Source organism: Convolutriloba macropyga, chromosome 9 (genome assembly GCF_964194025.1).
Source record: "Convolutriloba macropyga chromosome 9, txConMacr16.3, whole genome shotgun sequence".
In the NCBI taxonomy this organism is placed as follows: Eukaryota; Metazoa; Xenacoelomorpha; order Acoela; family Convolutidae; genus Convolutriloba; species Convolutriloba macropyga.
Genome location: NC_134476.1, coordinates 22850947 through 22877887, shown reverse-complemented (window position 1 = coordinate 22877887; position 26941 = coordinate 22850947). Strand labels below are relative to the sequence as shown.

The 26941-nt window shown below is 37.9% G+C and overlaps 2 protein-coding genes across 3 annotated transcripts in view; both read left to right on the top strand.

Moving 5' to 3' along the window:
• The window catches only part of LOC142345669 (uncharacterized), a 710383-nt gene that overhangs the window by 390660 nt on the left and 292782 nt on the right, over positions 1-26941 (top strand). The window lies entirely within an intron of this gene.
• On the top strand, positions 1958-14811 carry LOC142346156 (uncharacterized). The gene is made up of 3 exons (XM_075398665.1): positions 1958-2449; positions 11063-12700; positions 14666-14811. Exons 1-3 carry the CDS (start codon positions 2314-2316, stop codon positions 14809-14811), a joined length of 1920 nt encoding a protein of 639 aa, XP_075254780.1. The 5' UTR covers positions 1958-2313.

Genomic DNA, 26941 nt, shown 5'->3' with positions numbered 1-26941 from the left:
TCTACAACAAAAAACGCTGCTGTATTAGACAAGAAGACTAGAAAGTTGTTTTGCCTAAGAAATTGTTTTCCTTTGTTAGCAAAACTATGATATTTTGATAAAACTGAAACAGTTTTTTGTGCAAAATTTGGGTCACCGTGCGTCAATTAAGTTGACGTCTTTCCTAGCTAAAGCGTTTTCTACGAGCACTCATACTTCTAAATTCATCTCGAGCTAGCCCCTAACAAACAGAGTTGGCCATATGGTCATAATACAAGCAAAAAGGGCCTTTGAGTGTTTGATATGGTGACAAAAGGCAGATTGCACTATTTGATAAATACTATTAAATAGTAGACATAGTATTTTTATACTATATTAAAAAGTTGTAATAGGTAATATACTTTACAATGACTTTGTCTCGAAACTCTAAATTAGCGCAATAGTTATCCAAAATTAGTTGATGGAGGCACTGGCTTGTTTTGAGATTTCATGCGTTAGCGACTTCCTTAGTGCTTGATCAGTGTCAAATGTGTCAGTCCATCATTAACTCTGAATTATCGAGCAGTTGGTATCTGAAATGGAAAAAATAAGTCACAGCTTGCAAAATTTATTATGGCTCCTGAATTTTAGTTGGTTGCTGCCATTTTGTTTCGCGTAGCTTGAAATTTTTAATTAAATCCCCTTGTCGTTAATGCCGCAGTAAAAATTTCAATTGTTCTTTGGAGTCATTTCTGTATCTTTTGAGAAATAACTCCATTTTGTGGAGAATTTCTGGGTATCTCCTTGTCATTGCATGGGATGCTTCGAAGAGGCAGGTACAGGTTAGATGTCTTTGTTGTATTTTTTTGTCTTTTCTGTCGATTTACCTCCACTGGTACTGCTTCAACGCAGCTTCCCAAGAACTTTGACCATACCTCAAGCCTGGATTTGATGTATTCTCGCTGTGAGAAAAGATAAGTTCCGCTCTACAGTTACGCAAAAAAAATTGAGACCCTGAGAGTCCTTCAGAAGGCCAGAGCCGAATTTTAAAGGACATCAGTGCACTTCGGCACAGCAAAAAAGTTTCAGTGTTGTAGGCGCAGTTCTCAAAGGTTGATGCAATAAAACGCGTTGACGATCGATTCTGGTCAGGAACAGTTCGGAATTCGAGCAAATACATTACACTAAAATATTTTAGGATATTTTGATCACCATTGGCATAGAAATTTCAACATTCAATAGCATGTAGAAAAACATTTGTTCTCATAGTTGAATAATTGTTTCTTAAATTAAGGCCGCATATTCAGGTTTTCGTTCTCTTTTAATTCTCTACAATATTATAGCATCTGGATATCTATTATCGGATGAAAAACATTTAAAATAAAATTATACTGATAAAATTGGCGTCAAAATTTCAAAAGTTTGCGTTAGTGATAATTCTGTACCTAATCTTTTGAAAACTGCCTACATTTCTTGGAGACGATCTGGATATCGGCTCTTCTAACCATTTGATGTGGTTCACGTAGGTTGAGGGGTTGATTTGAATTTTTTCCCGATGGCCAGGTACAGGTTTGAACTATTTTCCGACTCTTTTGTTGTCTATTCTGTCGATAAACTTCGATCATATATCAAGTCATGAAAGGAAGTAGTCTCAATACGCCTTGAATATTTTGATAACTCAAATTTCTCGAGTGTGGAATGTTACCCGTTAGCTTCTCTGCCAATTGCCTTTGGTACACCATTGCTTTTGCTATATCCTACTTTTGCTTCCCGTCTTCTGTACATGTTCGTTCATGTATAAGAACTGAATTTTACATAAAATTTTGTTCGCCTTTAGCTATACTTAACTTTCGCTCCAAGACCGCATAACCCTTCTTAAACCAGTACGGCTGGGCCGAAGCGAATTCCAAACAAATTTTCTGGATTTCGGCAAATTTTGCAAGCACATTTTTCTCGTTTTCCTTGATTTTGGATTTTGGGAGATATTATATTATACGCTTGTGAACAAAGGCCTCAGTTACTATTTTTAATATTATTAACTTGAAGTTACCATTTGTATCAGTATATAATAAAGTGTGATTTTCCGACTGCTTTGTTATCTTTAAACTATGAATGTGTCAAATATGGGCTAAATGAACACTTGAACCAGAAGTCAGTTATATGGTTGTGGTTTGATTAGTCACTTCTACGGGGAGCTGATAAAGTATGTCGAAAGGTTACCTGTTCAACTACGTTTGATTTGAATCCAACCTATGATGATATCTCTAACTCAACACGCATATCGTGGTCATTTTCAATCACTCATCAGTCAACTGCGATTTTTATCTGAAGATTAGTAGCGACAGTTACACCACAATGAGCGGAGCTGTTTTGTTTGACACAGACCTGGACCACAAGTACATGTTTGAGTTCTACAACCAAATTTCAGACAAAAGTGTCCTCATCGATCAAGATTTCAACCTTGTCCAGTCTCATCTTCAAAGGGTTTCTGGTAAGAATTTTGGCGAAAACCGTAGAATAAAACTCTACTATAAAAATGAAAACTACCCAGGATGAGACCCGAGACCGTAGACACTTATGCCAGACGGAATTAATTTGTGGACAAGGTGTTTTGGCGTGACCCCGGGCCAAGGTGTCCACCCGTATTCCACCCTTATTAAGAGAGAATAAGGGTGTAAAGCAATTTCAACTCTTATATAGCAAGGAAAAGAGTGTAAGAGTGCAATTTCGAGGAAAGTACACTTTTCTTTTACACTCTTTAATCCACTCCTATTACATTCTTAAAAATTAACTATGACTACACTCTTTTGTACGAAGCCAATAGTCGGGGGAAAGTTTTGGTCGCATCGTTCCATCTGGCCCATAACTAAATTTTGGTTGTTCAGTCTGGCTCAAGTCCAATTTTGGTCTGGTCTGGCCCATACCCGGACTGAACTGCAAGTCAAGATCAGTACTGGGCACGTTAAATTGCAAGTCTACAAGCATATATCAGTACTGTGCACGTCTAAAAACATCTCTGCATGTCTGACAAGTCTTTGCCATGACTTGGATTACACTTGCAAGTTGATTCCCAAGTCAAAACCAACTAAATTTCCAACAAGTCAAAACCAAAAAATTTCGAGTGAACATTTTGAATTCAAAAAATTTTTGCAACGTGCCAAGATTTTGGCATTATTTATTGCTCACTTTCCCGGGGTGCTATAAAATGATGCCGGGGCATACCAAATTGTATATTAGCACGCCGGGTACATCGAGGGTATTTCAGCACTATTTCAGGTGTTCTGGGCCGTTTTCAGCCGTTTTTCAGCCATTTTCAGCCGAATTTTAGCCGAAAATTGTCGTTTCTTATTTTTTCAGATTTGGCAAATGTCGAATATCACTCGAGCAAAAGTCCTTAAAAAAGGAAACACCAAGAGGGTGCCCATGCTAAGCCGAGGCCCTCTCGTTCGACCAATCGTTGATGCACTGCACAATCCTACAAATTTGAGAGTCCCAGAGGAAGACCAGCGTTCCCGCCAAAACGGCCAAAGTCATGGCCGAAAGAACTTTGTCGTGTCCCAGTATCAGCTCGTTCAGGAGTCAATGCTGCCCTCTGTTAGTTATAGTGTGCTTTTTTAATGGCTTGTGGTGATATATTGAGTTCTGATAGAACGAGCATTAGCTAACCCGAATCGACTGGCGTCAACTTGCCCCCTGCTCACAGGCCGGTCTTTCGCGAACCACTGATCAAAATAAAAAGTCATTTATATGATTGTAAAGATTATTACAAGGCTGTTCTAATGCGCCAGGTCTGGTTCCGATTGGTTCAGTAATTTGGGAAAAATTCATGATTTCAGACTCTGTAACCCGAAAAAATGGCTCATATTTTGGACGGTTTTTTGACCATTTCTGACGTTTTTTTCGGCTATTTTTGACGTTTTTGGGAACTATTTTACTATTTTGGACGTTTTACGGCAATTTCTGACTTTTTTTGGCTATTTTTGACGTTCTTGGGACATATTTAGGATGTTTTTGTTGGCCATATCTAACGTTTTTTTGGGCTATTTTGGACGTTTTTTCGGCCATTTCTGACGTTTTTTTTGGCTATTTTTGACGTTTTTTAGACGTGCCAAGTCTTGGCCAAGATTTGCCTTTAGACTTGCACGTCTTGGCCAAGACTTGCATTGAGACGAGCACGTCTTGGCCAAGACTTGCATTCAGACTTGCACGTCTAGCCCAAGAGTTTTATTTAGACTGACAAATGTAAAAAGTGACATGATCATAGCTCTGAATCAGTACTGATATAAGGCTTGCAATTTGACGTGCCCAGTACTGATATTGACTTGGCGTTCAGGTCCGGGTAATCAATATATCGGCCTGTTCCGTCTGTTCTATGCGCGAATTTCACTACCTTCGATCTGGCCCCTACCCATTTCCGTTGTTCTCTTTTTTCTGCCCCATAATAATTTTTGCTCCTGTCAAGCGTGAACAACCATAGTTTTGCGACAGAAAATTGAGAAAGTTGACTCGCATCTGAATACAAACAAGCATACTGATCAAAGTCCAGAAGTTTAGCCCAAGACAAGGGCAATTCTTCTCAAAAAATGAAGATTGATGGCAGATCACTTTTTAATAAAGCAACTGCAGACCTTAACATAATTAAGACGGATAAATAAACACGTCAGTTTGATTTTCAAAGAGAGCGCTGCTCTTAGAATTGGAAGTTTTTTATTCAAAGAAACTCAAAGAGTTTCAGGCAGCTATTAAGCCCAAGAATTTAACGGCATAAATTATTTTCAACTTTGTCTGGTCCAAGTTGCTCTAGTTCACGGTGACAAACTCAGTTTCATTCGGCCAAATGTTAACAATGTTTGTCCTGTCTGACCCAAACCTGACCTCCTGTTTGTTCGGTTCGGTCTTAATCCCTTTTGTCCAATTTTGTCTGTCCCATACCTGTTTTGCGACGAGCCAGTTATAAATCAGTCATACACTCTCAAGCTTTCTCGAGTGAAATCACACGATTTTTTCTCGTGTGAGGAAAAATCATAAAATAATTCGTGTGAAAATTGCGTCTCGAGAAAATTTTGCCCATGTGATGATAAATTACACGATTATTCGTGTGAGTGAGTGTATGAGGAAAATTAGCAGTTTTTAAAGGAAAATTTTTTCACAAGCTGTTTTTTAAGTTGTGTAGAAAAGTGAAGAATTGAACAAGAAATAAAAATTTTTATGAACGCTTAGTCTGGTTTAAGTGTTGAAACCGAGAAAAAAAACAACCTAGATTACGCTTGACCGCTTTTTTTACTTTGTCTATTCTGTAAGAGATGCTGGTAAGGTCAAAGGATTAAAAAACAATTTAGAAAAGATTGTTTTAAAAATTCAGGTAAAAAATAGCACACGAGAAAAGCGCAATTTAAGCTGTTTTTTGTGTAAAATAACCAATTTCTCGGGTTTTTCACAAATTTTCATGTGATTCACACCAGTTTTTGGGTAATTTCTCATCTAAAAGCAAACAATTTTTCATGTGAACCCACGATGAAACTACACAAATGTTTCGTCAAAAATTCCAGAAATATCATGTGGACTCACTCAAAAAGGCGTGTGCTTTTACATGAGAATTACACGAAAACTAGTGTGAAATTTCGTGAAGGCCAACCCGAGCGATTAGTGTGGTTTTGCACGAAAAACAACGTAAATTGAGCTTTTCTCTTGTGTTATTTTTACCTGAAAAACTGGGTGTTGACGAACGATTTTTTATGTGAGGTCACAAGAGAAAAAAATTAGAGTGTACAGTAACACAAATTTTTTCTGTTTACCACTGGATGATCACTCTGCTGGTTAGAGACAAAATCAGGCACATGTATACCTAAATGTAATTTGGCTGAAGCTGCACGTGTGGTATTGGATTAGATTGAAATTGCGAAAATGAGTTACTACCAAAGTTTATGTCCCTAAGAGCAAGTTACGCATGTCCAGACAGGTCTAATCAAATCAATCAATTCGCTTGTTAAAGTTAAAAAAAGTTGACAGTTTTATTGAATCAGCAGAAGTGTGGAATGGTATCCAATGATCCAATATTTGCTGAAGAGATTTACAATAGCCTATCGTCTACCAGTATTTGATCAGTTTTTTTCTATATACGAACGGAAGCAATTAATAATTGTAACTTCGGTTTGTTAAAAACTTTATGGTAGTTTTATTTAAACGAGTGGTTAGACCCAATAGACAAAAAAGTGGATTTTTGAAGAAATGCCTCATTTATTGACAAAATGTTTAGCACATTTTGAATCAAACTGTGTCCAAAATCTGATACTTTATAATTAAATGAAACTTGTCGTCAATTTCTACTTACATTTTTACTTACTCATGTTCAAAGAATTTATTTGAAAAAATTTCAACGCCGTACTCATATAAAATAAAAAAATGATATTGATTTCACATTTCAACTTTTAAGTTATCCAATCTTTAAACTTGAAGAAAAACACCCTCAGTTGTTCTGCAATATGTTTCGAATTATTAGCCGGCGTTTTTTGGCTTCAAAAAATTTTACAACTCTTCCTATCTAGGAAAAAAGCAAGCAACAGCATCATAGTAATGTAATGTTTACAAGCGCTTTTCCTTCTGCGAACCAGAAATTAAAAGTCCACAGAGCTTTGACTGGTATCAGAAGTATTTGCTTCAGATTACTTAAATTTTTCAATTGTTCACACTCTGATGAGAAACGAGATTTTTTTCTGGAGAAACTCCAAGTCAATATCAGTATTAAGCTAGGTTAAATAAACTATTATTTCACTTTTTTTTCAGTACTGGCGAATCTAATTACAAGCCTCGCAAGTGTGAAAAGTCTTGACTTAGACTTGGATGACACTCGCAAGACAATTTTTTGGCTATTATTGCGTTTTCCGGATCTCTTTTGAACAATTTTTGGCTTTTGCTTAATAATGACCTATTTTGGATTGTTTGTTGGCTATTTTTCTTGTTTTCTGGACCTAGTTCGGAATATTTATCTGTTTTTTTGCGTTTTTTGGACCCGTTTTGGACATTTTGTTGGCTGTATTTGCGTTTTCGTGACCTTTTTGGACGATTTATTGGCCATTTTTTGCGTTTTGTGGACCGGACCTATTTTGTGACAATTTGTCGGCTAACTTTTGAAACCGAAAGTGTTGAAACCCAGAAGAAAATCAACCTGGATTACACTTGACTGTTTTTTGTACATTGTCTATTGTTTAAGAGATGCTGGTAAGGTCAAAGGATTAAAAAAAAATTGGAAAAGATTAAGTTTTAAAGATTCAGGTTAAAAAGTAGCACACAATGAAAGGCGCAATTTAAGTTATTTTTCGTGTAGAATCACGAATTTCTGGGATTGGCCTTCACAATTTTTCATGTGATTCATACGAGTTTTTGGGTGATTTGTCGTCTAAAAGCAAACAATTTTTCGTGTGAACCCATGATGAAGCATCACTGAAATCCCTGAAAATCCCTAAAATATCATGTTGCATCACACGAAAAGCCGTTTCGAGCAATTTGTGTGGTTTTGCACGAAAAATAAGTTAAATGGCGCTTTTCTCTTGTGTCATTTTTACCTGAAAAACTGGGTGTTGACGAACGATTTTTTATGTGAGGTCACAAGAGAAAAAAATTAGAGTGCACAGTAACACAAATTTTTTTTGTTTACCATTGGATGATCACTCTGCTGGTTAGAGACAAAATCAGGCACATGTATACCTAAATGTAAACTGGCTGACGCTGCACACGTGTTATTGGATTAGATTGAACTTGCGAAAATGAGTTTCTACCAAAGTTTATGTCCCTAACAGCAAGTTACGCATGTCTGGACAGGTTTAGTCAAATCAATCATTTCTTGTAGTTACGCATGTCTGGACAGGTTTAGTCAAATCAATCAAGCTTGTAAAAGCTAAAAAAAATTGTCAGTTTTAATGAATAAGCAGAAATGTGGTATAGTATCCAATGATTAATTATTTGCTGATGGCATTTACAATAGCCTTTCGTCTGCCAGTATTTGATCAGTTTTTTTCTATATACTAACGGAAGGAATTAATTATTGTAACTTCGGTTTGTAAAAAATTTTATGGTAGTTTTATTTAAACGAGTGGTTAGACCCAATAGACAAAAGAAATTTTGAAGAAATGTCTCATTTATTGACAAAAATTTTAGCACACTTTAAATCAAACAGTGTCAAAAATCTGTTACTCTGTATTTATATGGAATTAGACGTCAATTTTTACTTAATTGTGGTCGAAAAATTTTTACTTAATTGTGGACGTCGTTTTTACTTAATTGTGGTCGAAAAATTTCTATGAATAAAATTTTTAACACCATATTCATATATAAGACGAAAAAATTATTGATTATAAATTTCAACTTTTCGTTTATTCAACTTTTAATTTTGAAGAAATACACTCTCAGCGATTCTGCAATATGTTTCAATTTATTAGTCGGCAATTTTTGGTTTCAAGAAACTTTTCAAGTTTTACTATCTAAGAAAAGAATCATAATAGTGAAATGTTTACAATCACTTTTCATTCTTCGAGCCAAAATTTAAAAGCCCACTGAGCTTTGACTGTTATCTAAGGTTTTTGCTTCAGATTACTTAAATTTTTCAATTGTTCAAACTTCGATCAGAAAAGAGAATTTTTTCTGGTGAAACTCCAAGTCAATATCAGTACTAGGCTTGTTTAAATAAAATTTTATTTCGTTTTTCTAGTACCTGCAAGTCTAATTACAAGCCTCGCAAGTGTGACAAGTCTTGACAAAGACTTGGATGACACTTGCAAGACGATTTGTTGGCTATTATTGCGTTTCCCGGGCCTCTTTTGGACAATTTTTGGCTGTTTATTTTGCGTAATACTGACCTATTTTGGACAATTTGTTGGCTGTTCTTGCGTTTTTGTAACTTTTTTGGACGATTTATTGGCCATTTTGTGCGTTTTCCGGACCTATTTTGGACAATTTGATGGCTAACTTTATGCGTTTTATTGACCAATTTTGAAAGATTTGTCGACAATCATTTGCGTTTTCGTGACCTTTTTGAACAATTTATTGGCAATTTTTTTTGCGTTTTCCGGACCTATTTTGGACAATTTGTCGGCTAACTTTTTGCCATTTCTTGACCAATTTTGACAATTTTGGCGATATTCACCGATTTTTCGACTATCATTTGAGTTTTCCTGACCTATTTTGGACTAATTAAACTTGGATTTAGACTTGACAAATCTCAGCCATGACTTGGATTTAGACTGCCAAGTGTAAAGAGAAACATGATGATAGCTCTGAATCAATAAATAAATGAGACCTTAAAAAGACTTGACCAGTACTGAAATTGAATTGGCATTAGGTCAGGGTATTGATTATACCTCCTAGGATGAAGTCCGTGAACCAAGAGAGGTATTGCCCAGACCCATGACGGGGGGTCCAGTGCGACAAACCCACTGATCTGGAAAAAATTTGGGTGGCGGCTTTCGTCTGGCCAATGGCAACTTTAATCTGTTCGGTCTGGTCAATACCCATATTTTGGTCTAATCGGTCTGGTCAAATTCCTCTGTTTGGTCTGGCCAATACTCATATTTGAGTCTGTTCAGTCTAGCCAATACTCATATTTTGGCCTGTTCTGTCTGGTCAATACCCGTATTTCGGTCTCTTCGATCTGGCCAATACCCATATTTCGGTCTGTTCGGTCTGGGTTATATCCATATTTCGGTATGTTCGGTCTGGGTAATACTCATATTTCGGTCTGTTCGGTCTGCCCAATACCCATATTTGTGTATGTTCGGTCTGGTCAAAAACCCATATTACGGTCTCTTCGATCTGGCCAATACCCATATTTCGGTCTGTCCGGTCTGGCCAATACCCATATTTCGGCCTGTTCGGTCTGGGTAATACTCATATTTCGGTCTGTTCGGTCTGCCCACTACCCATATTTGGGTATGTTCGGTCTGGTCAGTACCCACATATTTTTGTCTCTTCAGTCCGGTCAAAAACCCATTTTTCGGCCTCTTTGACCTGGCTAATACCCATGTTTCAGTCTGTTCAACGGATGGTATGGACAACAATCTGGCCTAGAGTTTGTTTCGGCTGGCCAATGGTCTGGACAAAGTCTGTTCAGTCTGTCCAATGGTTGCCACAGTCTGTTTAGTCTGGCCAAGGGTGGCTTCATGGGTCGAAACCGAATGGTTAACTTGTAAGATTTGCAAGTTTCTTGCAAAAGATGGTTAACTTGTAAGAACTTGCAAGTCGAATGTTTAACTTGTAGCAACTTGGAAGGCGAATGGATAACTTGTAAGTTTCGTACAAGTTCTTTCCGGTCGAGCACAACTCTTATTGGTTGACTCAATTTAACATTCAGTCATTTACCGTACAAAACGCGTGGGAGTTAGTTGCTCTGTTTGAATAACATAATAAAATTCTACCTAAGTAGACAAAATGGTTTTTTTTGAATTTTATCAATTCAAAAGAGTTCCTTTTGCAATTCCATTAAAAAACTGTATATCTCAATTAGCTTCTTCACGATTGCTTTTTTAAAATTTTCCCAAAAAATTGACTTTAATTGAATTTTCAAATTCATTTGTCAGTATTTTCACAAAATAATTTAGTGGCCCTTCATTTTTATACCCTTTTTCATAATTCATTTCACTTTTTCCAGATTATATTTTTTTCCAAACATCCGTTTACATTAATGTCTTGCAACGTTTTATTTACGGTTTAGTGCGTATGTGTGTGTATGCGTGTGTATGTTCGTGTGTATGTGTGCGCGTATTTGTGTGTGCGTGCGTGGTGTGTGTGTGGTGTGTGTGGTGCGTGTGCTAATGGTTAACTTGTAAGTAACTTGTAAGTCGAATGGTAAACCTGTAAGAGCCTTGTAAGTCGAATGGTTAACTTGTAAGAACTTGCAAGTTTTTGGAAGAAAAACTTTCAAGGCGATGCATCACCTTGTAAGTTTCTGCCAGAAACTTGCAAGTTCTTACAAGATAACCATTCGACATCGACCCGGGCTATACCTATCTTTGGGTATGGTCGGTCTGGCCATTACAAGTCTTGGTTTGCGGACTTTATCCTGGGATAAATCTAAGAACCTATAAGAATGCAAAAAATCAAGGGATATATTTAGGAGCAGTAGAGAACGATTCAAATAACGGAAGTCAAAAGATAACCCAGGATGAAAAAGAGTTGTTTATATTTCTTGACAACCTTCATCTATCGTATTGTGCAAATCAGATGCTGCTTATTGACAGCAACGGCGAAAAAACTGGAGAAAAATACATGAAAAGAGCTGAAGATTTACTGCCTCAAATTAGCGAATGGTTTGAAAAAGATCATATTCTGCATGCCAAATTCAAGTTTATAATCATTAAAATTAGACAATTGATTTTGCAGCAAGATGATGACGCTAAAAGAACGGTTAAGAAATTGTACATATCATCGAAAAAAATCAGCAAAAATTGCAACAACAGTTCTATTTATTGCTTTTGTACAAAATTGTACTTCGGAACAGTATATTTGGCAGCGCTCATTCGTTTCGCAGAAATTGAATCGAGAAACAAACTTGTATCAGAAATTCAAATCATGTTCGACGAGCATCCTGAGCATAAAGATATCCCATTTGTTAAAAATCAACTGATCTTGTTCTATCAACAAAACATGGAAATCACTTCAGCTCAAAACGATGTGATAAAGACAAATTACTATTCTGAGAAAATTTTACAACTTTCAGCTGATGAAGTTAGAAAAGCAACCGCTTTAGAGCGTCAAGCTGTAGTGCGTTTGAACACTCCGCAAGAATATTTGACAACAGATGAAACCAAGTGCATAGAAAACATCCAGAATTCTGTGCATGAAAAATGGCAGAAGTTGCAAGAAAGCAAAAGCACAGCGTCGAGACATCACAGATTTTCCATATTTCAAGTTCACGCAAAATATCATTCGTTTCTTCGAGCCGTAGACGAAAAAACTGGTGAAAAATTTGGCGAAGAACTGATAGAAGTGTTCGAAGATAAATGTAGCGAAGTTGTAATTGGCTCAATGGACTTCGCAAACTTAGACATTGCCACTACCTACTTGGAAGTTTGTTTTAGGCTGAAAAAATATGAGAAAATAACGAAATTTTGCGACAAATTTCAGAAAGGGAAGGGCGAACTCACTTTGCCGTTTGACTTCAAGCAGCTTCTGGATGTTATTCAACTTACAGCGTCATTAGGCGAATCATACGCGACAGAGCAGACAAAATATGCAACGTTTTGGTGGAATATTGGTTACTTGAAGAGAGCTATGAATATATTAGCAACAAGTGCTAACTATCGTAAGATTTTTTGGTATAATGCATCACTGAAATTCCAGTATGATTTTCATAAAGAAGTTGGATCGCCTGAATTGTTTCGCCAATTTCGACAGGCTTCGAATTTCTACCTGCCGTCGCTGTACGATAGATGTTGTTTGGTTGATACAGGCTCGAACAAAAGCTCTACAACTAGCATTACAGAACTAGTTGAAGTCAAGATACAGCAAGTCAGTTTCATTTACATGGAATCGAGTTTCGTCTCTGATATCTGGGAGTTGGAAACAATTTCTAAAGCTACGAGAACGTCTTATGAGCGATGGAAAGACATCTTGATTGCACGACTAGGTGTAGAAGAAGATCGAATTGCAGAATACTATTTCAAGAACCGGGTCCTGAATTTTGACCACCTTTCAAACGGCACCAGTGGATACGATCAACCTGCCTACGTCATAATACTTCGACAAGTGGTCGGTACGTACCGTTTCAGACCAATACATCTTTTAACAAACTATAGCCCGATTCAAAATTCAAGATTCGGAACAAAGAAATTGTATGTTTTAAGATGACGTGTCCATGATTATAAATTGCTTCCTAAAAGATATTACTGACTCAAATCCATTTTGCAATACTGTACTGATCCTCTTAGATGTGTATAGTACATTAACTGGTTTTGTGACTGCTTAAAAAGCTTTTTCTGCTCTTTTAGAAGACAGTTCATAACAGCAGACGTCATCTTAGAAACTTAAATTTAAACAAGAAATTATTTGAGAAATTATATAGTATGGGTCGACTCAATGAAATACTTCGAGACCCAATTCTCGAAATTCTGAGTGTAACTTCATGACTAAGATATATACAACTTCTTTGAGTACATATAAACAATATTGCCCTAAAGCTGCTTCATCTACGGAAAAAGTAACTTTTGTGATGTCTTGAGATGATACACAATGGATTCGATGTATTGTTTAGAATATATCGTTCAGAATCATTGAACAAAGTTGCTCGTATACTTTTTTCTATCTATGTGCAGTGAAAATTATGTAGATCGCGGATAACTATTCAAGTTGATCAATTGCTTTTATTAATATGTATCTGAATTGACCGAAAGCCAAGAATCTAACGCCCTGGGTGAAGTCCTCGACCCAAGACAGATATGAGCTAGACGGACTTGGATTGCGGACATGCGTGTCCGGTGTGACCGAGCTCATAGTTTGGATAAATTTTTGGTCGTGCCGCTCCGTTTGGCCCATATCTGAATTGGATCTTTTTGGTCTGGCCAATACTTCAATTGGTATGTTCGGTCTGGCTCATACAGAATTGTCGGTCTGGCCCAGAAACAGGTCTTTGGTCACTTTTGTGTGGCCCATACCCATTCTTTGGTCTGTTCGGTCTGGCCCATACCCAAAATTCGGTCTGGTTCATACATACTTTTTGGCGCGACCCCGAAAAAAATTCTGTCTGTTAAACTCTTTGCAGAGGTAATATTAAGACAGTTGGCTCCAATCAGCGCCAAACAAACTATTTGGACTGATCAGAGCCCACAAGTTTAACTCAATACTGCAGTCAGTCCTCTGTAACAAAAAATGTTAGAGGCCTTACGTGATGGTTTTTGTAAGCAGCAGCCGATCTTTAGCATTGGCAATAGAAAGATAATCATTTAAACATACACTGATTTTTGATTACTGAACACTCGGTGGTTCTTGTATTGGATGATTGCTAGGTTAAAAACTGCCAAAATAGGGGAAATTTTTTGGGCCTGAATTTTGGAACGAATAAATTATCATTCTGTCTGTTTCTACATGTTCAAATCGGTCTTGCTCAGGTTAACCAAAATTCGTTCAGTCTGGCCGAGAGTTGGTCGTTGGTCTGATCGGTCTGGCGCAGGGTCGGCCTTGGTTCTGTTCAATAGGGCACAGGGTTTATATTGGGCTTGTTCGGTCTGGCACAAATTTGATATTGGGTAAATTTGGTCTGATTCCCCCTGTCCGCGACCCAAGTCCATCTGGCCCGTATCTGTTTGGGATGAGAACCTCATCTTGGGCGGAATAGGGAACTAGTCAAAAACGATAGGTCAGTATCACTTTAGTGTGCCTAAAGTATGGCAAGTATGGCAAATTTTGCAAGAAGTTTGCAAATGGAAACAGGATCTTTCAAGTTGTGACTAAATTATCTTAAAATATATGCTACCGTTCTTAGAGTTTGATGTCTTAGTTTTTGTTGCTTGCGTTTGATAACTCTGATATAAATTTTTCTTCTCGTTATTTCATTTTTGAGACCCTTAAACATTTCTAGTTAATTATCATTTTTGGCGCATTTGAACAATTTTCGGCTGGGTCATTGATAAAGTTTTTTTCATCAACAATAATCGGAAACAACCTTGGCTTGCTTTGTGAATAACAACTGAAGCTTCGTTTCTAGAGTTAATGTACCTTTCAGATCCTGAAAACTTGGACCAATGCTTGCCTAGTGATCAGGTCATCAACCAGCTGTCGGTTGTTTTGTGCAACTGTGAGCCAGTGATGCTGTGGATTGTGACGGAGACTATCGTGAACGGTAGCTCTTCAGGTCAGGAAAGGCTGTAAATTTTTTTGATAGCGTCACCATAGCGTCGTTTTACGAATTTACGCTAGTTAATTATAGATTAAAAAAAATTTCAGGGACGAAAACAACCACTGAGGAGGAGCCAAGATATGACGACAACTGAATTTGAACGGGTCAAATTCTTTATGATCTTCTATGATCATTTAGTAATCTTTTGCGAAAAATCTTGTACAATCTTTTACGAAATCAAATGAGTCTGATCATAAATCAAGCTTAACGGGCTCATGTGAAAATAATTTTTTTTCGAAAAATATAAAACTTCAGATGATTTCTACGCTCATTGATGCATGTGGCTGGATTCAGCTAGCCAGATGAGTCATCCAAAAAATTTTCATTTGTTTTCCTTGCAAGATAATTGCCCTTTACAAAAATGTAACCAAAATACTACATAACTGAGGAAAAAAGAAGTTAATGTCTTTTGACACCAAAAATCTTCGCGAAAAAGTTTTTAGCCAGCAGAGAGAGCCCTCAAGATAGATTTCTTTTTCTGGAGGGTCTCAGAAATTAGCGTGATTGAAGAATTAGCGTGATCATGGTACGTATTCGGGAAGTGTCTTGTAGAAAAATTGCTTTGCTTGTGAGGGTTGTTGGAACTTTCTGGGTTTGCCAAAGTAGATGAGTGCAACACGATGCTCCCGCTCAGATCGTTGATTGCAGTTTTGACCAACTCAATTACTGAAATGTTCGAGGAAAGGGCTGGCATATACAAATTGTTAATATATCGAGAGCTCATCTAGTCTGCCTTTCTTTAGACTTGTTCTGGGACCCATTTTGATTGTAAAGACGGCTTATTTGGCCAGATCAGGCCAAATACAAAAGAGTTTGATTTTTGCATTTTCAATCATCGACTCCGTGAAAATAAAGACAGCGCTTTCATCTTTGCTGGTAAACTGGATTGCGTTATTCTCGTTGTTTGCCCGAGCATTTGTGAAATTTTGGGTGCTCGTTTTTTGGCTAATTGCAACAAATTATTGTCAGTATACAGTTCTGATTCATTTATCATGGTACCCTCATTTGCAGGGCGCTTTTTTAAATTGACTTCTGAGTTTTTAGTTGTAACAAGCGGCCTGAGTAAGGAGCCGTTTCTTGGTGTATTTTCAACGAAGTTTGTCCAGAGTTCCACATCTTGAGGTCTTTTTCGTCTTACACTTAAATATTGAGAGGAGCTTGTGAAAGTTTGAATGTGGGCGTTAACCTCTCTCTTTTTAGGGTCATATCTGGACAGCGTCCTGGGATTACGGTCTCCATATCAATTCTCATTGCATTTGTTTTTCTTTGTTATTCAAATCTAGTATGAGTGTGTTAGTGTGAATTTTCAAAATGGTCCAAATTTTATTTTGCTGCAATTTTTTCATTACTTTTGTTGATGGCAACCTAAATTTGGTCTTTTGTCTTTTTGTTTTTTAGTGCCCGACGACATAAATTGGTAATATATAGTATTTTGTGGAGTAATAAACTAAATGTGGCATCTTTTGGTAAGCAACCAACAATTATAGATTGATCAATATCTTCTTCCGATGAGTAGTGAGAGTTAGATTTGCAGTTTTCATCAGTCACTGGAAATTGTGTGTCTCCAATTTTCCAGAATTGTACTGGGTAATGCAATGAGTTTTTCCAAGGAAACCCTAGTCTAGACAAGGAATTACGCGGAGACCGTCTTTAGCCGATGTAAGGCATGAAAAGGCTGTCCTGGGTAGATTTTTGGTATGAAAAGTATTTGCCTGGACTCTAAGTTATATCCTCGAGTTGGACAAAAACTAAAACAACCCTCCTCGAATTTGGCAACACAGCTTGAAAAGGGTCTGGTTAACATCAATATTAATGAAAATAGTGAACTCTGCGCATTTGAAGCCAATAGAAAAAAAGATGACAGAAAGCGCATAAAAATCGATGTAAGGTAAAGATATTGTGTAAAATAATTGAATACGAATATAGCAATTCTGTGGTTTACAACAAATTTGGGAGTATTGAGTACGCAAAAACTATGCTGAAGCTTATGAGAATCATACACCGAGTCCCTTGTGCAACAATACCCATACAGACAATCTGTGCCTGTAAAAATATCCCAGCTGACGCGAATTTTATGTGCTCCAGACTTTGGCCCGCTCCAAGTGTCGTTGCATTGATTTCAAATAAGGCTTTAATTCATGCGCACCATACGTCCGCACCATTAATAATAAAAACAATAATATAATAATAATAATAATAATAATAATAATAATAATAATAATAATAATAATAATAATAATAATAATAATAATAATAATAATAATAATAATAATAATAATAATAATAATAATAATAATAATAATAATAATAATAATAATAATAATAATAATAATAATAATAATAATAATAATAATAATAATAATAATAATAATAATAATAATAATAATAATAATAATAATAATAATAATAATAATAATAATAATAATAATAGTAATAATAATAATAATAATACTAATAATAATAATAATTGTGGTACTTAGTTCCTTCGCGCTTAACTAAGTAACTTAAATATCGTACAGAGAGAAGATTAACGCACAACTTGAATTCACGTTTATTTTAGGCAGACTGCAATTGACCATTTCGTGGTTAGTCTGTTAGTGCGTAGATACCTGTCAGTTTGAACACTATGAACAATCGCGCGGCGATTGCAATGGTTAACAAGACATGATGAATTACATACTGCATATGATAGTATTAATTTACTGCTTCAAAGATAATAGTTTTGAGTATACGTGGTTACTCATGTACCACATTTCCCCTCGGGGAAAAAACAAAGTTTTTAAAGTTTGTTTATAGTTCGAGAGGGTCAAGTTCTCTCTCTTCCTCGTCCTGCTGGAACGGCAGGGTATCGTCCATCGATTGTACCGGTTCATGTTGTGGCAGTGCGCTTTCATGGTCCCCTTCCTGGGGGGAGCGTGGGGGGCCGGCTGGTTGTGTGTCCTCCTTCGATGCTTGAGGGACATGTTGTGTTGTGGTCGGTGGTTGATGGTTGGCAACTCCAGTGAGTTTCTTTTTCGGGGAGTCTACTTCCGAGGTCTCTGTATCGTACTCTGTTTGGGGACAGGTGCTGTGGCCGTACTTTTCGGGCTTCTTAGTGGTTCTTTTACTTCTTCTTGTAGGTTTCTTTGCTGCCCCAATCTCCTGTACGTCTAGGTCTTCCTGTGGATCATAGTCTGGATCCTTGCTATTGTCTAGTGTGTCCTGTCTGTGTGCTTGCGTTTCGTAGTCCTCGTCTTCGAATGGGGAATCAGGCGGCGTTTGCGTTCGTTGGCTTTTTGCCTCGGTCTTTCCCTTCTTGGGTGATTGGATGAATTTCCTCTTTGGGGGAATCTTAGTGCGGTTCACTTTCAGTAGGTTGGCGAGGTTGGGGTTTGTTGGTGAATCATTGGATCTCTTTCTGATTGTTTTCTCGCCTTTGAGTTTTGCACACTGATCTTTTTGGTGCACGTTCATTTGTCTTTGAATTTTACCGTGGTGGTTGATTACGGTCTTTCGAGCTGCGAATTGTATAAGTGGGATCTGCGGTTGAGCTGGTGTACCGAAGCGTGCGACTTCCGATTTGTGCAGCACTGTATCGTCTTGGCCGGGTTACTTGATAGTCATGGTGGAGCCGGACGTTTTCACCAGTGCCGCTCCTTCAGGGATGGCTTCGTAGAGTCCTTGCAGCTGTTTCTTGCTTCGGGTGGCGGCGAGGGTCTTCCTGGCTAGTTTCAACTCTTTGCTGTTTTCGGCGAGGGGTTGTAGCGATGTCTGTGGTGTCATACGAAAGGTGCGGGGAATTTCGCCTTTGTCGTTTAGTGCCGCAGATAGCATTCGCTGCTTTGATTGTTTAACTTCTTCGTCGCTGTCCAGCGTCTCTTGTATCCAGCGTTCGTCTGAGATAAGCTCGTCGTTGCCCATAATGTTGTCATCTTCCGCTTTTGGGGATGTTTGTTGGTTGACTTGGATGCCTAGTCCTTGGAAGAGGTCTCTGCCTATTAGTGCTCTATGGTTGTTAGGAACCACGATGAGGTCGGCTCTTCCTGCGTTCCACCCATTGCATTGAACGTCACAGTACACGGTTCCCTTGTTCTTGATTGGGGTGTTCGTGAAGCTTCTTAGGTTGGTTGGATTCGTCTTACGACTCCACCAACTATTTTTGTCTCGCTCCTCAATCTCGTGGGCCATCCGCTCTGTGATTAAGCTGTTAGAGCTCCCGGAGTCGACCATTACCCAATATTTGTTGTTCCCGAATGTCACGTTTAGTTTGGTGGGGGTTGTTGATCCTTCCGTTGGGGAGACTAGGTTTACACTATAGTCTTCTTCTGAGTCCTCTCTTATGCTCTCTATTTCATTGTTTAGGGAGACCATGTTTATGTTGTCTTCGTGTTGTGTATTGTGTATTTCTTCGATTTCGTTAATGTTTCTATTGTTGTTTCTGTTTAGGTTTGAGCGGCATACCTTGGCAAGATGATTGGGCTTATTGCATCTTCTGCATGTTTGGCCTAGTGCTTGACATTTGGCTCTGTGGTCTTGTGTCCAGGGTTGTCCGCAGTTCCTACAATTGTGTTGCACCTGTTGTCTGGTTGACGGGGTGTTGTTGTTATTGTTGCCTCTGGGCTGTGTGAATGTGCCTCTGGGCTGGCTATAGTTGCCTCTAAAGTTTCCTCGGTACCTTGAGCTGGTGATTGCTAGGACGGGCTCCGATCGTCCTACTATTGATACCATTGATGGGTCTGTTGTTGATTTTGCCTGTATGGCTAGTTGGCTTCGTGCGCCTAATTCAATACTGATGGCTAATTCTAGTGCCTTTTCTGGATCCAGTGTTACCTTCAGGAGTTCTTTTTGTATTTCTGGATCATTCATGTTGGCTGTGAAGATGTCTCTTAGCAATCCGTCTTCTAGAGCTCCTAGTTGGCAGAATTCCGCTAGGGATCGTAGAGCCGAATGGAACTGTTCCATGGTTTCACCTTTTTGCAACAGGTACCGATCAAAGGTGACATTCCTTGGTCTTATGAATGTCAGCTCTAATTCTTCCCACAGTTGTTGTGTCGTGATGTTCTCGACGTTTGTGTGTGGGTATTTTCGGGTGTGCATCCTGCGTCCTTCGTTTCCAATTGTTAGGTACACCATTGATTTTGCCTTCTTGTCTGCAATGTCCCATGGCTTGTCGCCGCACAACACCCCTATTCTATCGATTAGGTTGCACTCGTTTTTCCATTTGGCTACTGCCTGACTATATCTAGTGAGTCTCTCCCTCTCCATTGTTTGTGTTGGGTTGTTCACTGGTTGTTCTTCAACTGGTTCCGGGGGGTATATGACTATTGTCGGTTTCTCTCTTAGGAGTTCATCTAGTTCGATATTTGTCTTTGCGACGAGGGCCATCTTGAGTTGACTTCTCCACTTTTCCCATGGGATGGGGGGGTTGGAGCTGGGTCGTTCCCAAAATGGTTCCAGTCCTAATATTGTTCTTCCTTTTTCCGCTGACTGCGCCATGTGGTACTTAGTTCCTTCGCACTTAACTAAGTAGCTTAAATATCGTACAGAGAGATGATTAACGCACAACTTGAATTCACGTTTACTTTAGGCAGACTGCAATTGACCATTTCGTGGTTAGTCTGTTAGTGCGTAGATACCTGTCAGTTTGAACACTATGAACAATCGCGCGGCGATTGCAATGGTTAACAAAACATGATGAATTACATACTGCATATGATAGTATTAATTTACTGCTTCAAAGATAATAGTTTTGAGTATACGTGGTTACTCATGTACCACAATTATTATTATTATTATTAATTTTTTTATTATTATTATTAATATGATTATTATTTATTATTATTATTATTATTATTATTATTATTATTATTATTAATATTATTATTATTATTAGTTTTATTATATTATAAACTTTTTTATTTTTATATTTATCATTATTATTATTATTATTACAATTATTATTATTACTATTCACATTATTATTATAATTATTATTATTATTATTATTATTGTTATTATTATTATTATTATTATTATTATTATTATTATTATTATTATTATTATTATTATTATTATTATTATTATTATTATTATTATTATTATTATTATTATTATTATTATTATTATTATTATTATTATTATTATTACTATTCATACTATTATCATCATCATTATTATTATTATGATTATTATTATTATTATTATTATTATTATTATTTTTATTATTATTAATATTATTATTATTATTACTATTATTATTATTATTACTATTATTATTATTATTGATATTAGTGTTATAATTTTTTTTATATCATTATTATTGTTAATATTAATGTTATTATTATTATTATTATTATTATTATTATTATTATTATTATTATTATTATTATTATTATTATTATTATTATTATTATTATTATTATTATTATTATTATTATTATTGTGATACTCCATGTGGAGACGTAACCAAGCACTTCAAGTATTATGTATAAACACTTTAACCTCATATGTTATATAATAACCTCCTGTAAATAAGTTCACTTTGTGTTACATGTTAACGCTATAGTTCCGGTTGACTAGACCGGTACTGAGCTGGTTCGTCTGACAAGCGATGCAAACTTGCAGACGTAAAACAAGCAAACTGAAAAACAGTTAGTAAACGCGTGGCCTAAATTCAAATTTGAACGTTGTTCTTTTATCCGCCAAGATTGAACTATCATATAGAGTGAGACCTACTCTCACTCCTGAGCGAAACCCAAGACTTAGAGTAGAATGTCCGGCCATAGTCTAATCGGACCAGCCCACATTAGACAATAGTCACACAGACACTCGTCCTACCACACTCCACACGGAGAATCAAAAGTTTCTTCATCATATGGCGCAGTCGAGCAGATCTCCAATTGGAGTCAACTTATTCTGGGAAACGGGAGCAAACCCACCAGTTGAATGGCAACCTTGGTTATCCACGTTCAAGATGGCCGTAATGGCCCAACATAACATAGAAGTTGTAAAGCTCCTACGGCTAAAGCCAGCGCGAACAGAACTATTTTACCCAACAATGCCAACACTAGAGGAAGAACTTGATAACGAAACCCGAGAAAAAGCCAGACAAAGAGAGCAGCGCAACGAGAAAAGACGTGTGGACTGGGAAAATGAATGCAAAATAATAGAGACAAAAGGTCCAACCGTCGACAGAATCCCCTGGGACGAAGCAGACATGAAAGTCAAGAGCTTAATTTATTTGTCCCTTGGAGCAGAGGCCTGTCGTACATTTCATCAGAGAAAACCACACACAAGAATTGACAGATGCACGACAAATGAACTAGTACTAAACTGACACTTACATTTACAAGACCCAGAATTATCACATTCGACAGGTTCCACTTTTTTAAAGCACAACAACAAACAAATGAAGGTCTAGAGACTTTCTACAGCAGACTAAGAGAAGCAGCCTCACACTGCAGATTTGAACACCTAGAAGAAGATATCATAAAAGACCTGTTTATAAGCAACATGAACAACACCGCGATCCAGATGGACTTATTGTCAGAAGTGAGAACCCCCCAACAGGTATTAAATTATGCAATCAACCGCGAACGTGGACAGGCCAACCAGCAAGAAATAATCAGAGCAAACAGCACCTCCACATGGAACCAAGTCACTTATATAAGACAAAATAGAAGACCCCAAGCAATACTTCCTACACCCCAATCCGGAAAAATCGTGCCATGTTGGAAATGCGGTAACCCATTCACCCCCAATCACCTACAAAACTGCCAGGCGAGAAACACAACATGCAAAATCTGCAAAAAACAAGGACACTTCTTGTCCATGTGCAAAGCACCTATGCCGGAAAGAAGAAGACCACCCCAACAAAGCACGTCAAGCCCACAATCAAGATACCAAAACACTTACACATCTCGCCCCGGAAACAACCAAACCAGGAGAGTACGTCATATATAAGACAACACCGACCAAACGAAGACACAAAATTATGAAGGCGAGTCAGATGAACACGACGATGTAGACGCGGAAGCCGCCCTCTATATAAAAGAGCTCACAGAAGACTGGGCTAATGTGAACCTGATAAGACCAACAACGTTCCACACGGAGAAGAATTCAGTCATAAACAACGAGGGCACAGGAGAATTCTGGGTAGCAACGACAACCAACAACAAACGGATTGTGTGGTTGGCTGACAAAGGCTCCCCTAGAACCTTTATGAACAAAGAAACAGCGAACGAACTACTTCTCCACTTTTGAAAAGCCAGAATTGTCCCCTACAAAGAACAAGAAAAATTTAAATGCTTCAACAATAAACAAATCAAAATCGAAGGAGTACTCCAGTTGGACCTCAAGTCAGGATCTTGGAGCGCACCGCACTGTCAAATCCTACTGGTCAAAAACAAAACGAACAATATAATGGGTAGAGACATCTTACGAAAACTCGGAATAACCCTCACGGCCAGCAAAAATACAGGTAAGAAAGTTCTCCAGATCTCCGACACACCAATAGAATCGAATATAATAAAATGGACACTTAAAAAATACCCCAAACTATGTACACAATTAGGAAAATCAAAGAATCACATTGCAAAACCAACCATGAAACTTCAAACCAATACAGCAAAAAGGACGCAGAGTACCCCTCCATCTACTCGATAAAGTAGAGGCTGAACTTGAAAAATTAAAACAGGACAAACAAATAATCAGACTAGACAAATGCTCGGACGAACATTTCATAAGTCCGGTAGTAATAACAGTAAAACACGACAAAAGCGTAAAAATCGCATTAGATTCAAAGAAACTCAACGATGCAATACATAAAAACAAATATCAAATGCAAAGCATCGATCACCTAACAGACGAAGTAGCAAATTACATCTCCGAAAGGAGACAAAACCCAGGTCAATTCTACTTTAGAAAAATTGATCTAAAATACGCGTATAGCCAAATCCCACTGGACCCAAACATCCAAAAACATTGCAACTTCAGTCTCCTAGGGGGGAAAGCAACAGGAACCTAGAGGTTCATAAACGGCTTTTACGGCCTAACAGACATGCCCGCAACATTCCAAAAAACGATCGACAATACACTGGAGGGCATACATTCGAAATTTGCATTTTTGGACGATATACTAGTCATCACTAAAGGTTCCCTAAATGATCATGAAGACGAAATAGATAAAGTTCTAAACCTCCTAGATAAAGAAAACCTCGCAATAAAACTACAAAAATGCGAATTCGCAAAGACAAACTTAGTTTGGTTAGGATTCAAAATACATCCAAACGGAATAATCCCAATCAACAAAAAATGCGAATCAATAGTTAATTTAGACACACCGAAAACACTCAAGCAACTATGCTCGTTCATGGGGTGCATACATCACCTCATTAAGTTCACACCAAATCTCGCAGCCCTTAGTGAACCGCTCCGTCCATTACTCTCAAAAAGCAACTTAAAATCACAAAATAAACTGGACTGGAAAACACTCCATACGGAGGCATTCAATAAAATAAAAGAAGCAATAAAATCAATAACAGAGAACAGACTATTTGACGTGAACTGCCCAACCAGAGTCAGATGTGACGCATGTAAAAAAGGACTTCGGGCATGCTTAGAACAATCCGTAAACTCAACATGGTACCCAATCGCATACGCTAGTAGGTTTTTAAACAATTTGGAACAACGATACAGCACTAACGAACTAGAATTACTAGCAGTAGTCTGGGCATTAGAACATTTCAAATATTACCTCTACGGTTCACATTTCACACTCCAAACGGACCACCAAGCATTGTTAAGCGCACTAAAAGAAAACAGAGGCAACAAAACATATCAGAGTCGCCTTACAAGATGGGTAGATAGATTACTACCTTTCCATTTTTCAGTAGAACATATACCAGGAAAAAATGTGGGATTTGCTGATTATCTGAGCAGAAACCCATCATCCGACGCACCTCCCCCCTCAGACAGAGACAAAAATTTTGTAATTAACACTATCGAAGAGATTAAACACGTGCTACTGCGAGCTAATATTGCTCCAAACGGAACGACCAATAAGAATACAGAACAAAAACAATCATATGACGTCACAAGTACTAAACACGCACACTCAAATAAAACAACCGCTTTTCGCCAATTACCACACACAAAACAGTCGCTCTCTCCTTTACGTAAATTAAATTACAACGCTCAAATTAAACATACTAGAAGTATTCAAAATTTGGTAGCGATTACAACCCGCGCTAACCCCACCAATGAGACATTTAAAATCCCCATACAAAGAAGATTCAGAGCCCCCAACAAAAACAAAATCCATATGGATCAACAACCACCAAATCTAATCTCCGTGTCCACCCAAACAGACTCTACATCAAATAAGGGTAGAGGACTAGACCCCCTAGACCCGTCAAGACATGAAGCCCTATTTACGGTTTACGACCAAACCCCCACTCCACTTTATCGGGAGAACCTTAATCGCGTATTTAATGAAGAGTTTATCGCCCAAGCATCGAAAAAAGAATTGAGCCCCATTAATGAATTCGTAAAAAACTCCGAATGGCAAAAACTTAAAGCTATTAATCCCCCTTACTACCGTATCCGAAGAGACCTTTCGGTCTCCCCTTCAGGATGTTTAATTTACGACAACAAACTTGTTATCCCCAACAAGCTGAAAGGGATGGTACTCGAAACAATCCATAACAAACACCTGGGTCAAGCCGGTATGCTTGCCCTCGCCCAAATGATTTGGTATCCTCACATCCATTCAGACATTGTTGACCAAGCCCAAGCATGCCGTCACTGCACCAAGAAAGGTAAAAACCTAAAACCATTAATCCCCAAGACACAAGTCGGAAACTTACCACCACTTTCCGAACCTAACGAAGAAGTCCAAATGGACTTCGCGGGCCCAATACCATTTAAAGACAACGCCCTCTCCAATTACATATTAGTAACAGTAGATAGGTTATCTAGATACCCGCACGCAGAAGTTTTCAATGGCTGTGACTCAAAAACCGCAATTGAATATCTCGATAGCTTCTGTAAAGTACATGGAATCCCTAGGTCAATACGGTGTGATCAAGCACAAGCTTTCAAAGCCAGAGAATTCAAAATATACTGCAAATAATAAAAATATTAAATTAATACTCGCTCCAGCTGGAGACCACAGGGTAACCGGGATGGTAGAAAGGCTAATACAAACAATAAAGCGTAGACTCGCAGTTTTTGACACCAATTCCAAATGGACACAAACAACATTAAGCCAGAGAGTAGCAAATATAATAGAAAACATCAGATTAATCCCTAACGCAACCACTAAAACAAGCCCATTTGAGGCACACTTCGGACGCAAACCTAACACAGAAATTTCTAACATAATCACCAAACCGTCACACAAAAACTTAACATACAAAGAATTACGTGCGAATTGTTTAGACAAGAAAATCCTGAAACACGACGTACTCACCAACGAAGAGATGTGGCCCTACGACGGACTATCGGAAGACAACCTGGACATAGCATACAAGGAACCAGAAAACCCAACCCCCATCAGTATTGACAGCGACGAGTCCGACAACATGCCGCTCCGCCCTCGCTCCCCAAGTAAGATAACACCATCCGAAATTCATTTCACCATAGGTGTCAAAACAACAAAACTAGTAGTAAACAAACGTAATGTAGCAAAGAAAACAATCACGCGAAAAACAAAAGAACCTAGACCAACACTCGCACCACAATGGAACATAATTCCAAATGGAACCATAACAAAGTACACACCTCACACAATCACAGTTGACACGCCCTTAAGAAAAAACACAGTCATTAGAAAAAGTGACATTGCTATCGCAATAGAAACTATACCACGACTAATACACATGGTAGCTTGCAAAACTGTAGGTGAATATAAACGCAACCAAGAAAAAATAAGAAAATTCTGTTTAGAAGAAGCACGCAACAACGCACCAAGTTACCAACAAAAGAACCAAGGACCATCAACCGAGTCCATCTGGACCAAAGAGAAAGTCAAGAAACTAGCGCAGGCCAACCAACAACAACAACAAAGAACACCCAAAGGAAAAGCGTCCACGAAGCCAGCACCCCCACGCACGCCCAAAACAA